The 18,296-nt window shown below is 36.1% G+C and overlaps 1 protein-coding gene across 5 annotated transcripts in view; it reads right to left on the bottom strand.

Annotated features, from left to right (window-relative positions):
* SGCD (sarcoglycan delta) overlaps positions 1 to 18,296 on the bottom strand; it is a 1,484,556-nt gene that overhangs the window by 251,107 nt on the left and 1,215,153 nt on the right. For all 5 annotated transcript variants that reach the window (XM_056821905.1, XM_056821897.1, XM_056821913.1 and 2 more), the window contains one exon: positions 11,060 to 11,161. In XM_056821905.1, coding sequence (XP_056677883.1) covers positions 11,060 to 11,161 — 102 coding nt within the window. The remainder of the gene's footprint in view (positions 1 to 11,059; positions 11,162 to 18,296) is intronic.

Here is an 18,296-nt window from a genome sequence, read left to right as displayed (position 1 = left end):
CTGATCTTCCCAAGGTGCAAGTTTCCCTCCATACTAGATACGTTATAGCTATTTTTAAATATACCTAAAAGTCTGTGAAATGGGTGTCTCCTCCAATGTAGTATATGTTTCTCAAGAGCAATGATGGATTTAAAAAATTTCCCCCTTCTTTTGTATCCTCACTACCTAGCATAGTTCCCAGAATACAAATGCTTGGGTGTTTAATAAATAAAATGCTTGTTGATTGACTGATTGATTGATAGTTACATCCTGAAATTTTCTGTGGATAAAAAAAACACCCGTTCATTTTTCTAGACTTAAAAAAAAATCAACCATCATTTCCAAGGCACTGTCTGAGACTACTGAAGCATCATTTTTGTTTCCCTAGAACACAAAATTACTGTACTTTCATATGCAACTTTCACTCAAAGTTTGCTTGTCTGGTTAATAAAATTTTTTAAAGTAAGCAGATGGTTCTCACTATTGTCCACAATAAATTACAACACTTAGAAAGACAGATACATTTTGGGAATGACAATCAGCTTCATGGTACAGATGGGCTTATAGATGACCCTTCCAATTTTTAATAATCTCCATAATTTATGTGCAAGAAAAGAAATGCAAAGATGCCTAATGCGCCTTTCTGACTAAGTACAAATCACTTTTATTTACTCAGGCAATACTTCATGGTCCAGTTAGCTTCTTAATTAAAGACAGCAAGATGCTCGTGTTCCATGCAAGTGGCATGGAAAATACTGTTTAGTGTGCAAGATGTTCAGCTGGGAGTTGAAGATGCTCAGCTTGCCAGGGAGAACCTATGACATCTATCATTTGGCTTTGAAGCTAGCTGGAAACATGGCTCCTCAGAGCATAGCTTCCATTGACAATGGGTCCGCTTTAGACAATGTCCAGACTTGTATGAATGGTCCATGTGATTTTGGTACCTTCCATTTTGCCCTGGTCATTGCAAGCATTAAGGCACAGGATACTAATTCTCAAAATATAGTGCTTCCTCCTTTTTATTCTTTTCCCCAGTCCTTGCTGCCTTTGGCTCTGTGACAATGGCAACAGCAGACACCCAGCTTCTGGAGAAATGGAAGCTTTGTCAAGGGAACATCTGCTTCTCAGGCATGTGCAGTGGGAAAGACTGACTGTTTTGGACAATAACCTCACCCTCACAGATGCTACAACAATGCTATGAGCAGACATTGAAGGAGTAGGAAAGGAAAGGAAAGCTTCTTTGCTATGCTTGAAGCCAGGCATGTCCTTTGAGGATACAGTGGAGGAAACAAGACAAAATGCAGTATGCTCCTCTCCTATTCTGAGAAAACTAAGAACTTCAATGAGGCAAAAACCAAAGCTTTAGACAGTGCTCAAGCTAAATTGTCCTTCATCTTCCAAACCAAAAGAATTGGCCAAGGGCAATTATAATAAAAACAACTGTTTGTTGTCTGGCAAGATTAGGGAAAGGGAGATTTAGTTTAATCTTAAACAAGAATGGCCAATTTCCAAAGAACTATAGTCGAAAATACTGGATGGAGAAAATTTCCTGCTGTGTATTTTAATTTTAAATTACCTGATCAAGGAGTAGAATGATATAGTGGATAAAGAGTCTGCCCCAAAGGCAGAAAGATCTGGGTCCATCTCCTCCTGTCCTTGACACATATTGACTGTGTGACCCTGAGCAAGGCTTAGCAAGACCCCAGGCAACTCTAAGAAGTATGGCCAATTTCTATCCATCAAGACAGTTCCCTACGATCCCTCTTTCTATCAATGAAATCCCAGGTATGTTTATCCCTACTAACCCCCCAAAAGTCTCCAAATTACATCACTGTTTTCTTGTCAAAATTGATTTGACATAATCTAAAGCTTAGCCTACTTTAAAAAAAATAACCCTTATTTGGTCATTTTCCTACACTTCCTGTGAAAAAACAAATAGCAACAACCACCCTCAAAACAGTAACAACAGCAGTAATGACAGAAAATATCAGTCGTACAATTAAATTAAATGCCATTAATACTTCATGAAATTAGATCTCCAGAACTCAGGTACTCTGAAAACTTTGAAGCCATGTCAGCCCTTATAATTCTTGGCCTCTTCAGCTCATTGTCATTTCAGTTATGAAATTTCTGGAGATGAGTTCATGCTCTTGAAGTTCACAGACATAAACCAGATGACCCCCCAAAATTCACCGAATCAAAAGATGAGAATTTAGTGTTTAAGGAGATTGGAGAGTATATTTATTCCAGTGGTTCTTCACCCTTTTTTGGTGTCCTGAACCCCTTTGGCAGTCTGGTGAAGCCCACGGACCCTTTATCAGAGTATTTAATTCATAAAACACTCGTAAAATAAAATACATGGTATTATGAAGGGAACCAATTATACTGAAGTAGTTACCATCATATAAAAATTAAAATTGACCCTGGGTTGAGAATCCCTGGTTTAGCACTACTTCATTTCTTCATTTCACATAGAAAGAAACTGTTATTGTAGAAAAAATGACTGCCTATTATCACATAGTATTGGATATTTTTCTCCCCTTCAAAACATATATAGATAGCCATTGTGATAGCAATCTTTTTTGTGCTGTCATCAATGACTCTTTAATAAAGCTTTTTGATTCAATAAAATTAATATTTTTAAAATGTTATACAGTATACCAAAGTAAAAGTTACTTTGGTTAAATTGATATTCTGGCCATCTCCTCAGTTGCCACTGTGACCAGAACTCTGCCCGAAAAAAAACTTTGCATTTATACCTCCTGAAACTTCTGCCCTTGGACTCCACTGTGAAGACCAGTGTTTGCCTCACTTGCTTAGTGCATTACTTTGCCCAGCTCTAGCTAAGTTTCATTCTATTACCTCGCCATTTTCTTTGATATTTGCTTACCACTGTGCCTTTGACTACTTGTGGGACTGAGGGCAATTATTTTATCCTTTTAGGCCATAGTTACTTCATTTTCCAAATAAGTGGTTTGGACCTTTCCATCTATAAATCTTTTACCCTATGATCCAAATATTCCTAATGCCCTGCTCTGATCATGTACACTCTTGCACTACCACCATCCCCAGCACCTGGATACCAATTTACTGTTTTGGAAGAAAAAAAAAGGTTCAGTTGTACCTCCAAAGTTCTCTGTGGAATAGTGGCTTTAGCAAGTCTGACACAGCCTACAGGTACAGAGTTTGAAGAGAGCATTGTTTCCAATGACATACAATGAAGGGGATAGAGTGAAACACAAAATGGATGGAGTAGTCATGAAAGCATAACTAGAAATATAAGAAAGTCTATGCCAGGTATTTATCAGGTATTCAGGGTGTGATAGATGAACTGAAGTCTTTAAAAAGTAAATTAGAGGGGGGCAGTTGGATCTGGCCTCAGACACTACCCAGCTGCATGACCCTGGGCAAGTCACTTGACCCCCTTTGCCTAGCCCTTACCATTCTTCCTGATATAGCCTGTTAAACTAAGTAGGACCTCCTGATTCTAGCCTTCAAGGGACTCCCCAGTCATGTGCCATTCATTCAATCTGTCTGGTCCTATTTTTCGCTACTCACTTCATATATTTGGTGTTCAACGCAGCTGGACTATTTTTGACCCAGGTTCACATTCTGATCTTTCTTGTCTCTGTGCCTTTCCTTATGAGAAAGTGTTCACATCCCTACCTCTCATTTCCATCTTTTAATCAATCATTCTTTTCCTTAAAATCTGAAAGCAGATAACTGCTTCCTCAATGAATGCTTCCCTTAACTTTGTTCTGTTAAATGAAACATTATCTCTATCTCTCATTGATTTGCTCAAGGAACTCTGTTGCTATCCAATTTTGCCTTAAATCATGCTCATCTATGTAGAACAGACTCTCTTTTCCCCATTAGACTGTAAGTTCCTTGAAAGCAGGTATTATCTAATTTGTCTTCTTCCTACTACAACAGTTGACAAAATTCTTTACACAGAGTAGTTACTAAATGTTTGTTGAATAGAATTGTTCTAACATTTCCCCACCAGGCTATTCTGCCCTATCCCTATAAGTTTTTAATCTTGTCTTCTTGCTATTGGTTTATCTCCTTTCTGATTGATTTCTCACCCTACTGACCAAGTAATAATCAGTATGATGTAGAGGAAAAGTGCTATATTTAGAAACCAAGGACTTGTGTTCAAATCTTGGCTCTGCCAGTTTTTGAGTGAAATGAGTTTAATCAATTAGCCAATAAATGTGTATTATGCACCTTGCCAGGCACTTTGCTAAGAGCTGAGGATACAAAAAAGAGGTATAAGACAGTCCCTGCCTTCAAGGAGCTTACAATTTAATGGAGAAGATCACATGCAAACAAATATATCCAAAGAAGGCATATATGTGATAAATAGGAACTATTTGTCAGAGAAAGGGCACTGAAATTAAGAGGCATTTTCTTTCTGGAGAAGATGAGATTTTAGTTGGAACTTAAAGGAAGGTTAGCTATTTTATTTTCATTTTCTACATTTTTCAAATGAACAAGTTGGACCCTTACAGCTCAAAATTTATGGTCCCATTATCAAGAACTTCCTAAAGTTCTGCTATGATTATGCTTTAGGTGAAGATCTAAACAACTTCACCATATCAGCCCATTTCCCTTTTTAAGTTGATCTTTTCACAAAGCTGATCTGGGTACTGCCTAACAATAAGAAACTAGATCCACAACTTTTCAAAAACCATAATAATATCTGCATCTGGTGGCCAAACTCTCTTGCCAGCTATGGTCTTTACACACTCCATTTACTAACTGTGCTTTGCAAAAATGACATCCCTTTCATGAAGGATTAGGAACATGTTTCCTACCCCTTCTTCATCCCACTGAAATGTGACTTAAAATAAAATGAGAAATGGCAGTAAATTGCTTAATATGCAAGTCGTGGCATGATGCATTTCAATGGTATTGCTGTTCATTTCTAGGAACAGGTCATAGAATGCATTTCTAGGAATAGGTCATGGTAAGATGGTTTATTTAGCCTTCATCCTCTCATCCTATTTCCTCAATAGCATCCACACACATGTTCTGCACTTCAATGCAGCTGAAGTTAGAAGGTCCTGAGGCTTTCATTTAATTCCTAGATGAAAACGTTTATAGATATGAACATTTTCTCATTAACTTTTCTTCCTAAGTGATTGCTATCACACAAATCAATTTGTAGTGGCTTTACTAGGGTTACAACCTTCAATAATGAAATCGGATATCGTCCTGAACTTTCTGTTCATTACTCTACCAGTACAATTCCAGAAAGACTACTGAAATTCAAAGTTAAAGTGACATTAAATGTGGTTTAATTAGTTACCCACCATCAAAGGGAAGGGGCTGGTATGTTAATGCAAATGGACACCACTTCTTTAGAGAAGGACATGAGATAAGAGATGCCTTCCTTCTGAAAAGCAATGGAAAAACTAGGTCTCTTATCAATTCAGGGAGGCTGGAACTGCTATAGTGCTGAAACTATGCAAGGGAGGAATTGGAGTAGAAATTGCAGAGGTTTTCCACTGATCTCAAACCTCAGGGGAATCAGTTTCCTTGACTATTTGCTCTTTTTCATTGCCTTACTTCTAGAATTCATTTATTTTTTGGGCTTTTTTATCACCTTTGACAAGGATTCAGTGCACTTAGACCTAGACAGAACATCCTATTTCCAGGACCCATAAATTCCATTCCCTATCTATGCCAAAGTATTATGTTGCTAATAATCTACATTTGCTATCTCAGCCATGCCACTGTGATGCCAGATCAAGTGTCAAATCTTATCAGTTTCCTTTTCCTAATTTTGGTCATCTTTCCCTGTCTTTCAGGGATCAGATAGTATCCTAGAGTTGTTTTAATTTGAATTAAAAAATTAGGGAGTTGGAGTATCTTAAGATAATTATTGATAGCTTGAATTTTTTTCTTTTGAAAACTGCCTATTCATATCCAATAACCATTTCTCAATTAGAGAATAGTTTTTGTTTTTATAAATTTGAATCTGTTCCTTAAATAGCTTGGAAATGAGACCTTTATCAAAGAAACTTGCTGCAAAGAGTTTCCTTAGTTAATTGTTTTCCCTCTAATTTTAGCTGCATTGCCTTTGTGCAAAAAAAACCTTACAATTTCATTTAATCAAAATTATCCATTTTGCTTCTGTGTTCTTGTTAGGTCATAAATTTTCCTTCTCGGCACAAATCTAAATGACATTTACTTCCTTGCTCTTTTAAATTTGTTTATAGTGTGACTTTTTATATTTTGTCCTATAATCAAATGCCCACTACTAATAATAACCCTTAAATACTCAGTATCCAACACACAATTTCTAAGAACAATGGAATAATCCTCTGTTAGTTACTGAGAGAGATATAAATATTTCCTTCTTGTCCTCAAGGAGCTTACAGTCTGTCAACATGGAATCTAGGAACCCTAAACTTGTAGCCTAGTAAGATCTAATGAACCCCGAGTTTTAGGATTAGAAGTTTGAGACCCCAAAGCTTGTACTTGTTCCCGTGAGAATCCACACTGAAGAGAGTCTCAGGCTAGCAGTTTCAGACTGAATAATAGACCCCAAGGTAAAAGACAATCTCTGTCAGGTGGGGCCAAGCCCAAGCCAAGTGACTCTTCTTGTCTCTAGAAGCCTCTCCCACTGTATCACACCCTCCTTTGGAGGACCAAACACAGGACCTTCAGTTTACTAGACTGACAAGCTGCCTACTGCACTAAAGAGTCTCTTGGCTTGGGTTTAGCCTTCAGGGTGGATTCTCATGGGAACAGGGAACAAATACTAGCTTTGGGGTTTCCAACTTACAAGCTAGTTCTAAAACTTGGGGTTCATTAGATCTTACTAGGCTACAAGTTTAGGGTTGCTAGATTCCATGTTGACAAGTCTAAGAGAACTATGACATCTACACAACTAATAAGGTAAGTCTATAGACAAGGCTGAAAGTTCTCTGTGAATTCCGAGGGAGAGGGGGTTTCATTCAGTTTGGAGGTTAAAGAGTAGAATCAGGCTTTAATTATTAGTAATCCTTTAATTGTCTTAATCTTGCAACTCTAGTACAAATTTGGGCTTTTTCATTGTGGCAAAGTCTGAAATCTCACCCCTGGTCTCTGCTTGTCCTCTGAACAGCATCAACAATTCTGATGTTAAGATATAGTGCAAGACTGGACTGTTTGAAAATTGACAGGCAGTACATTCCTAAAGACAGTCAGGAGGGGCAGTCAAGAGAATACTGAAGTCAGGACTCAATTCAAATTCAGTCTTAGACATTTAATTTCTGGGTACCTGAGACAGTCACTTAGCTTCCTTTACCTCAGTTTGTAAAATGTGTAAAATCATAATAGCACCTATCTCACAGATTTCCTATGAGGATCAAATGAAACAATATCTGTAAAGTGTTTAAGTGTCAGACCCATGGTAGAAACTTAATAAATTCTTGCTTCCTTCTTTTGTAGAAAAGAACCTATTATAAGACTTAAAAAGGATATTGCACAGGAAGAATACTTTATTAATTTGCAAATTAGTTACAAAAACCATGAAATGATAAAAAATCTTTTAGCTCAAAATTGTTTTATTCATTGCTTTTTAAATGTCTTTTTTTCTGGATTTTTGAATTACAAGTTTTTTTTTTTTTTTAATATGTCCCTAATCAAGTAATTATTTGAGCTAGATGTAGCTTATCTGCTTATTTTAGAAGGACTGGCCAATTTGTAAATGGCTCATGCTTTGCTCAAAGGTCTTAACATATGCAACAGTTTTCTTCCTCTTGTGGCCAAACTAATCTGTTTTCCTTTGAATTTAAGTCCAGATCCCTATTTCTAAGAAGCTTCCCACAATTAACCCCAACTATTTTCTTACCAGAATAAACCCTGCTCACAGATTCCCAACTGACTCTTGTTTATTTGCACAGAATTTTCTAATTTGAACTAATGAGAAAAAGACCAGTCTGAACTATTGAAAGCTGGAATTAGAAATTTAAAAAATCCTTGCAACATTACTATTTTTAAGTGGTCAGAGTAATTGCAACGAAAAAGCTTAACAATGTGTTGCCAAGAATCCTTGTTAGACTGGGAAGAAATACTTAAGGATCATTTATAATTTACACATTAAGTGGTAGGAAAACAAAATCAGGTTATTGCTCAGTATTTAGAAGTGCTTATACCCCCCAATGCTTGAAAACTCTTGAAAACTATACTTGAAAAGTTTCATCTTCAGCTCTTTTAACTAGTTCAGGACTAGGCGGCATGAACAGGATTTGCAAGGACTGGAATCCAGATTAAATGAATATAACCAAATTTCATCATTTACCCCTTATGTGCCTCATCATCATTTAATCATCAAAAGCTTCTGAAGGAGCCTTCAAGGTCATCTAGTCCAACCTCTTCTTTCTTCAGAAAAAATGAATTCTGGAGAGGTTAATTTTTTTTTTCCAATCACATCTGACTCTTCATAATCCCATGGACTTCAGCTGTCCATGGGGTTATCATGACAAGGATACTGAAACAGTTTGCATTTTCTTCTCCAGTAGATCCTTTTGTCAGGCAATCAGAAATTACTTGCCCAAGGTCACAAAGCTAGGAAATATTTGAAGCTGGATTTGAACTCAGGTCTTCCTAATTCCAGGTCCAGTGCTCTTAACCACTGAGCTGCAACTGTGCTTTAAATGACTTGTTTCAGGTCAAAACACTAGCAAACAGCAGAACTAGGATTCAAACTCGGGTCTTATGACTCAAAAGTTTTTCTTTACTATGACTGTACATGTACACTCTGCAAGAGTAGAGAGTAAATTCATAAACTATTCTACTGAAAGAAGCCTTATTGATTATCTTGTACAACTGCATCCCCCAGTTTGCAGACAGGCTTATATTAGATACTAATACTAGTTTCTAGTTCACCTAGTGCCTTATTGCATAGACCAGTTCTCAGCATCCTGAAAGCACTTAATAAATTCTTATATAATTGATGTGATTTGTAATCATTTGCTTTTTTTTTTATTTTCAGCAATTGCAGTTTCACAGTTCAAATGCAACTCATTAGCTTGAATGCTGTTGGGGTAGGATTATATGCTGTATTGGGTTGCTGAATTTCATTATATATGCCAGTTTTCTGTTATAGAAATCTGAGACTCATAGAATCATAAAATTGGAAGGGGCCTTAGGGATCACCTTATCTGATTTTTCACCAAAAGTAAGAATCCTCTCTTCACTATCTCTAACATTTGGACATTCTTCAATGAATGAGGAGCTCATGATTTCACAAATCAGTGTGAATTATTAGGAAAAAATTCCTTATACTGAACACAAATATACTCCCTTATAACTTCTATACCCTGGTCTTGATTTTTCCCATTGGGAGCTAGTATGATGAGCTTACAGCATTTAGAAGAAGCATTCATTTATTTGTTGTATGCAAAGGGAGCTGGATATCTGACCAGTGGAAAAATTACCATAATAAGCCTTTCCTCCCTTTCAGCCCAAGGTGATAGCAATATTGTCTACTCATTAAGGCAATAAGGTTACAAGGTTCACTATCCACATGAAAGAATGATAAAAAGATTAGATGAATATGTTGAATTTGTAAAATTTGTGTGTGTGTATGTATGTATGTGTGTATATATATATATATATATATATGTATATATATTTTCCATTCAAAATTTAAATACTGGCTGATAGCTTGACAACTGCTTTCAAATAACCCAGAAATACAACCATAACAACCCAAATAACATAGAAGGACATACTAATTATTCATTTCTAAATCTACCTTTGAGATTTCTTACCTTTATAATTAATAGAAATAATGTTTACTGGGTCAAATATTTTCAAACTAGGAAGGATGTCAGAGGTCATATAGTCCAATCCATAGGAAACTAATGCCTTGGAGGGGGTTATATTGAAAGAATAAGTGATAAGGGATAGAGAAAAATGCATGAATTGTCTTTAAGAGGAAAGGAGGAGATTTAGACACAAACCCTGGGGGAAGATTCTGGAAGGAAAGGAGGATCTAGGGAGTTTACTGGGTTTAATAGTCCCTCCTGAACTGGCTTTCCTCTGAGCTAGTAAGAAGGATCTTTGCTCTGGCATCCCATGAGAAAAAACTAATCTTGTGGAAAGATTAGGAAATTCCTGGGTTGGAGACCTGCCTTTCCCTGAAGTACAGAGATCAACTGGTCAGAGATAAAGCTATCATAAACAACTTGGTTAAGGTAAACCCAAGGGTTTTGTCATCTGGGACTTTGGGTTTACCTAAGGAAGCCAACCCCAGGCTTTGGGTAAGGATTCAGTACATCTGTGAGTCCTGCATCCTCAGCCTTTTAAAGACAATCTGTAGTATATAGGTAGTTGGATAGCTTTTTGGGGTCTAGATAAGATCAGGGAATGAATAAGAAGGGCTTGAGAAGACCAGAAGAGCAAACCCCAGGAGAGGAAGCATAGATTGGTGGAAGGAGTTATACTTGTGTAGATTTAGGACTTTATCATTTCCCTACCTTCAATAAACTTTTTTTTTTAATAATTGCAAGGGTTGTGCTTCACTGGCCCTTGGAGGTTTCTAGTTTTTTTTTTTTTCCCATTTCCAATCTCTCTAAGTCCTTTCCATTAAACTATCTCCTTTTGGAGTTAGTTTTCTCTTTCAATATGAGTCACACAGAGTCAAAGAGTCACACAGTCATAGTTGTCAGAGGCAGGATTTGAACATAGATTCTATGATTTCAAATCCAATTCCCTCTCTGTCATATCAGGCTCTTTTTCTAATATCATCTTATAAATGAATAATACTTCTACCATTTCTATATCTATTATCTCATTTTATTTCACTTCAATTCATCACTGAAAAGGCAGATATTATTATTTGTATTTGACAATGATAAAACAAAGTGCTAAAGAAATTTAAATGACCTTCCCAAGGACCTCATACACGTAACTAATTTGTGGCCAAGTCAGAACCCATGTTTCCTATTGCCCAGACCCATTCTTTCTCCACAGGACCCTCCTGCTACTCCAAGTTTTATAGGATGCCATGGCAACACATATCATTTCTCAGACTTAAACTACAGATGTAAAATCATTCTCTCTTCTCTGATCAGAAACTTACTGGTCTGGACTGGATTTCTTTGGCGTAGAGAGGTTGCAAGAATTCTGAGTCTCCTTCTAACCTTAGACCTTTTTCTGTGATTCTCAAGTTTCCCATTCCATCCTGAAATGCACACACAGACACACAAAGACACATACAAAGAAAAAGCTATTAGCCAAGATTTCTAATACTCCAGGCTGTCAGAAATTGAAACAAAGTTATTGCATTTTTTTCTTTTTCTACTCCAGGAGAACATGTAAAAATACTGGGAGACATTGTTCAAAAACAATTAACATATTCTTAGAGCTTACTTTTTCTAAGAAAATTCTAGTTCAAGTAATTCATATTGTCCCCCAGTAAACCATTTCCTCAAATAAAAGATGCCTATTTAAAAGAGCCTGGGCAAAGGGATTGGGAAAGGGAGGGGGAAGAGATGAGAGGATGACTTCCCATTTTAAAGTGAAGTTGTTCAGCTGGGACAAGCTTTTTTAAAAAATCTGTGGTAATCCCCTGTGCCACAAATCTTAGTGCATGTGTTCTTTATAAGTACAGCATAATCAATAGATTTGGATTATCACCTTGGAAAAGGAAGTTTCCTTCTACCTTCTCTTTGAACACTATTTCAAAGCACAGGAGGTGGTGATATTCTGAACACCAGAGTAGACCCTCTAGCTCAGTAATCTGTGAACGTACATCTCTCCCTCTCTCTGTCAACAAGCCCAAGCCCCTGTCTTGAGATTGCAAAAGGAATCCCTGGTTTATACATTTGAACATAGGGGAAGAGAATACCATAAGGGTGCTGTTCTTTCTTTTCTTTTCTCTTCCTTCCTTCCTTCCTTCCTTCCTTCCTTCCTTCCTTCCTTCCTTCCTTCCTTCCTTCCTTCCTTCCTTCCTTCCTTCTTTCTTTCTTTCTTTCTTTCTTTCTTTCTTTCTTTCTTTCTTTCTTTCTTTCTTTCTTTCTTTCTTTCTTTCTTTCTTTCTTTCTTTCTTTCTTTCTTTCTTTCTTTCTTTCTTTCTTTCTTTCTTTCTTTCTCTCTCTCTCTTTCTTTCTTTCTCTCTCTCTCTCTTTCTTTCTTTCTCTCTTTCTCTCTTTCTCTTTCTCTCTCTCTCTCTTTCTTTCTTTCTTTCTTTCTTTCTTTCTTTCTTTCTTTCTTTCTTTCTTTCTTTCTCTTTCTCTTTCTTTCTCTTTTCTTTCTTTCTTTCTTTCTTTCTTTCTTTCTTTCTTTCTTTCTTTCTTTCTTTCTTTCTTTCTTTCTTTCTTTCTTTCTTTCTTTCTTTCCTATAAACTTTAGCTAGACAACTTCAGAGAAAGTTGACAGCAAAGAAAACAACTGAAACTCTGGCCTATCTCTTGATTTCATAATAGCAGAGTATCCTCTCAGAATAGCCCAAGTTACCCCCTTTTTTTCCCCCTCTTGGATCTATAGGAAGAAGGATCAAGATGATAAACTCTGTATATTCAAACATCAGATGATGCATTTCAAAGAAAAGGGACTTGAGATTACCTTCTGTATGGCCTTCATCATGTTCCCTTCCCATTGCTTAGATGATGTATTTTCATATAAATGCATATGACACACTGATCGAATGACTAAAGATGGTAACCACTAAATATAATTGTTAAAATACACAGGGTGTGTTGTATATCATAGCTTTTAGTCTAGAGACAATTTCAAAATGATAACTTCCTTCCATCTTTCTTTATAGACAAACTCAGCCAGATGCCTTTTGTTATTGCCTTTTTTGGTTCTGGGATTCCTTATGACTCCTGCTACAAAGATAGCCAGAATGACTCCTGTTTGTCTCTTCTGATACTGATCATTTTCATTACTGGAAAGTTGCTTTTAGTGAAGCATTTTCTGTGGAACTAATCCCCAATAGCTGTTGTGGACCATGTAAAAGAAGAGCACATACTCCTTGCCCTGAAGAGTTTATAATCTTGAGAATGTTAGGAGTTCTATGCATAAAACAATACATAAGAATTTAAGGCTTTATGAAGAATACTAAGCAGTGTGGTGGCACATAACTAGTAATGTAGGATATTAAAGACAATGAGAAGCATTTTAGAAGGTTTCATGAAGAAGGTAGAACTTCAGCTTGTTCTGGAAGGAAGTATAACATCTGGTGCGGAAGACATGGGGCAGGACATTCCAAGTGGAGGGAATCATCTTGTTGGCTGAACTGAACTCAGACTTAACATGGACAGAAAGGATACTGGATTCATCTGAGTGCAGAGTCCAGGTTCAGAAATAGTGGGATATGTGATTGGATAAGTTAATAAAAGACCTTAAATTACATAGAGTTTAGATTTGATCCTGTAAGTAAAATGGAACCATTATAGGTTTAAGAAGTCTATAAAAGTACCATTTGAGAAAAATATTTCTGACAATAGTTAGTAGGATAAGTTGCCACGGGAGAGATAAGAGGGATAGAGGTTAGTCAAGAGACTGGAACAATAATCCAGGTATATGAGAGGGATTCCCCTCTCATGATACTGCCTACATGTTGTCTCTATCAATAGAATACAAGCTGCTTGAGAGCAGGAATTGTTTATTTTTTGTTTTGGGGTCTCTAGTATCTAGTATAGTAACTGTCAGCTAGTACATACTTATTAATTCCTTAATGATTGTTTACTTTTCTGAACAAGAGAAGGCAAGAATATAAATTAGAAAGCACACTGGACTTGAAACTTGGAGATCTGGGTCCTAGTCTCAGCTTTGTCACAAAAAAAGAAATGAGAAGTCACAGAACTGAGGCCAGATCTCTTTATTTCTCCCACAAATAAATAATGCCACCTTTATTTCAGAGTTGTGAAGATCAAATGAAAAACAGATGGAAAGCATTGTGTATACGTTAAAGAACTAGAAAAAATAAGGAGTTATTATTAATAGTAGGATAGTAGTGGTGAGATTAGAAAGAACAAATTCAAGAAATATTATTACAGAAGGATTACTATTGCTAATGATTGGTTTTCATTTTCCTTTACTTTCATCTCTAGTTAAAGATAAAATTGAATTCTGGCTCTGGTATTTTCTATCTGTATGATCTTGGGGTAACTTATTTTATCCTTCTAGGCTCAGTTTACTTTTTCTGTAAAATAAGGTAATTGCTAAAGTCTCTTCCAGCTTTCCCTTTCCATTTATGATCCTAAAACCTTGAAGAAAGAACAATTCTTTCTCATATTCACCTTGCTTCCTGAATTATTTGCTTTGTCCTATTTTATGATATGGGACCTACATTTTAGGTCCTGAGTGCTCATAGTCCCCAGTGGCCCATCAGTGGACAAGATCTTTTTTCCCACACTGTATGGAACATCTGCTGATGCACTCCAGCCAATTACCATGAATGGTCTTGTTCTCCTTATAAATGGTTTAATCTATTTCCTTGAAGTAATGAAATAGGACCTGGGCTATAATAGCTAAGCCAAAGTATGTTAAAGTTCAGAGTGAGTTTTCCTTAGAGTTCTGGTACACTGAAATTAGTATGAAGAAGCATCAAAAACTGTGAGACCAGCCTTAGTTAAAAATATTTCACCTTTAATTACCTAATAAAGAAAGCCATAGTTATTATTAAGACAGGCATTTCAGGTTAGTTTTAAAGCTGTAATTTCCCTCTGAGTGAGACACAAAATGGCACTTTGAAGATTCAGAATCATCCTTGAATTAATGAGGAAGAAACAAAAAAGATTTCCTTTCCCTTCTTTTTTTTATAACCTTCAAAAATGAAACTTTTATTCCCTCAATGGGAGCCAGGAAAATTAGAGTAGTCAGTCAGGCTTGAGTGAGTCCCAACTAATCATCTTATTCTAGGAGTGGCCAATGTGTGCTTGCATTGTTAAGTATATTACATGGTTGAATGGGGGAGGGACTGAGTACCCAAATATTTTACATCTCATTTTTTTTGTATGCTTGGGTGCCATTTATAGCCTGCTACCACCTAAACCCTTGGGTGTTCTTAGTATTAGTATTTCTCCTGCCAATCTCCCCCTCAGGTCTAGTGTAGTCCAATACACATTTGGTGCATATTAACCTGTCAGATGGGGTGCTTTACTATACGGACTTCAGGAATTTCAATATTCATCCAGTTCTTTATTACCTAAGCCAGCTTTCCAGAGTGAAGGACTGACCACAACCTTTTAGCACAAGCTTTAAATGTCCCCATTGACCTTATCGACTTGCTGTCTTAGTTTTAACTACATCACTCAATCTTGTATATAAAAAGTATAAATCAGCTTCACCCAAGCACTGCCCATCTGTTCTTCTGCTGTCTCTGCTTCTACTCATTGTACTTTTAGCTTTGCATCTGCTCTCTGGAGAAAAAAAAAGGATTTTGTCTGGACCATTTGATGGCAAATGGGTTATGGACTGGTGTGGACAGAGAACAGGCGTGGTCTAGTCATGGGCAAGCCTAGTGGTCAAGTTAAAGAAAGGATATAATCAGGACAAATATATAACCTGAACCCTTTATTCCATAGCTCAGTACTATTCTGTTTGAAAAAAAAAAAGCAGAGATCACTTACTGTAGTCTTGGATACACTTTAAAGATTTTTTTTGGTGTTTCATCATGGCTTTCCCATCTCTTAATTTTTATAAAGCCATTTTCTTTAACCATATGGTTAATGCTTCTAAAATACTTTCTTTGGAGTCTCAGCAAATTCTCAATGCCTCATTTAAAGTCATTGACCTTAACATCTATAATTAAATACTTATAGGATCATAGGTTAAAAGTTGGAGGGAACCTCAGAGGTCATATACTATACCTCCATTCCCTTTTCATTTTATAAGAATTACTGTTTTTCTTCAAGACTCTCTCAAGCAACACATCGATCTTTCTTTGTCCTACAAGCTACTGATGTCTTCTTTTCAAACAACAACTGTTTTTTATGTGTTTACAGAACTGAAGGTTTGTCTATGTCATTATCTCTTCTCCTTCCCATCCTTGCCCCCATTCAATAAATTCCAGCGATTCTCTATTATTTCCAGAATCAAATATAAAATCTTCTGGTTTTCAGAACTCTTTATAACCTGGTATCTTCTGACCTTAATAGTCTTATTATACCTTATTCCCTTCCACATACACTCTACAATCCAATGACATTTGCCTTCTTCCTGTTCCTGGCAAAAGATACTCTATCTCCTGATTCTGTTAATTTTCACTGCTTGTTCCCTTTGCCTGGAATTTTTATCCTTTTTGTCTTAACTTTTGGGTTTCCATGTCTTGCATCAAATCTCGGTTAAAATTCCATCAAGAAGTTTTCCCTAGCTCTCCTTAATGGTAGGACCTTCTTTCTGAGATAATCTCCAATTAATCCTTTATATATCTTATTTATACATAATTGTGTGCATGTTGTCTTCCCCACAAGTTTGTAAACTCTTTGAAGGTAGTGCCTGGGACATAGTAAGTGCTTAATAATTGCTTGTCAATTTGGCTTAGATATACCAATACATTTACATATTGTCTCTCTGTGAGTGCAAAATCTTTGAGAGTAATATTTGCTTTTATTTTTGTCTTTGTATACCTGTGGATTAGCACAGAGCTTGACACATAATAAATGATCATGGACTGATTGGCTAAAAGAAATGAGAATCCATGTAAAAGGAAGAAGGAAATTCAAAATATCCTACTGCTTTAATGACAGTTCCATTATTCAGACTCATCCCCCAATACTAAACTCTCCATCACAGTTGGGTAACAGAGAAGTAATAAATAGTTTTAGCCAAGACAAACTGTGAAAGATACAGAAAAAAGCAATTGATCAAGTTATAGTTACTGTGGTCCCTACTCTGAGAGATTATAGAAGTGACAGAAATGATTCTTGCCTTCATGTAGCTTGCTGCTCTTTTGTCTTTGAACTGATATTCATGATTGATTCTAAGACAGAAGGTAAGAATTTAAAGTATTTATATGTATACCTATATATATAATCATATGCATTTTATTTAATGAATTTAAAAATATTATCCTGAGGAGTCTATAGCTTATGTTATTGTCAATGAAGACCATGACACAAAAGGGACTGAATCTCTGCTAATGTATATTCAGATGATCCTTTTCCTTTCATTTGTCTCTAAACACATTCAGGTTTTCCCAATTTTCTCTAAAAGAAAATGAAAAGTTTCATAGATTTATATCCAAATGGTACTTTAATAGCCATCTAATACAATTCTACCATTTTTCTGATGGGGAATTGGGGCCCAGAGAGGCTTTTTTTTGGCCTTTTTTGTATCCCTAGATTTTAGCACAGTGTCTGGCACAAAGTAGGCATCTCAGTGGCAGAATAAAAAGAGTGCTGATTTGAAGCCAAAGGATATGGGAAAGACCTATTAGTGAAGTTAACAAGACTACTTACTAATATAATTAGTAATACGATTATTAAAATATAGAGATTCTTTTACTGACTTCCATCAGTGTACAAATCTGGCTGATTTAACCCATGTTCTCAGAGGGCACAGGGAAGGAAAGATGGAACAAAGAGGCAAGGGATTTCTTCCATCTAATTTTTCCCAGCTTCCTACATCCTACACTCATTGAACATATTCTACAGTTTTGCAATACCAAAGCTGAATCAATATGAGAAAGAGGTGATTTATAATCTTTGATTCATTCTGATTTGGAATCACAGAATCATAGAGTAACAGAAGGAAAGAATGGCAGAGATCCTTATTGAACCCAATTGACATGCTAAGGTTTGTGATCTCTCTGAAAAAAGTATTTTGTTATCCAAATTTCAATACAATATATTTATTTTGTGATCTTATATATTTTTATTTTTTTGCAATTCAATTTAATTATTTTGAGAGTAGCCCCAAAAGATTCACTACACTGCCCCAAAGGGCCCATGAATCAGAAAAAGTATTAAGAATCTCTGATCTAATCCAATCTTTTTGTTTTGCAGATGAGGCTCAGGAAGCCTAGTGATCTCCCGAAGAGAGCAGACAGCAGAGCCATGATTTGAATACATTTCTTCTGAATTGAAATCCAGTGGTCTTTACAGTGTATTACTTTGTTCTCTATCCATGAATTTTTCTGTCTAAGGTATTTCTGGAATGGATGCTTCATGAAGAATTTTAGACCTCATATATTTTTCTGAAAGATGATTTTAAATTTTATATTAAATGGTATGTATATTATCTTTGTCCTAGTGTGAAAAAGTGTGCTTTTGTGTATTTAAACATACAAAATACACACAGAGAACAAACCTATATATCCATAAACACAGAATAAATCTGTCTTCTTCATTGGCTCCTCATCCTCTGTC

The sequence above is a fragment of the Monodelphis domestica genome, chromosome 1, assembly GCF_027887165.1.
Source record: "Monodelphis domestica isolate mMonDom1 chromosome 1, mMonDom1.pri, whole genome shotgun sequence".
In the NCBI taxonomy this organism is placed as follows: Eukaryota; Metazoa; Chordata; class Mammalia; order Didelphimorphia; family Didelphidae; genus Monodelphis; species Monodelphis domestica.
This window is presented reverse-complemented; position numbering and strand designations above follow the sequence as displayed.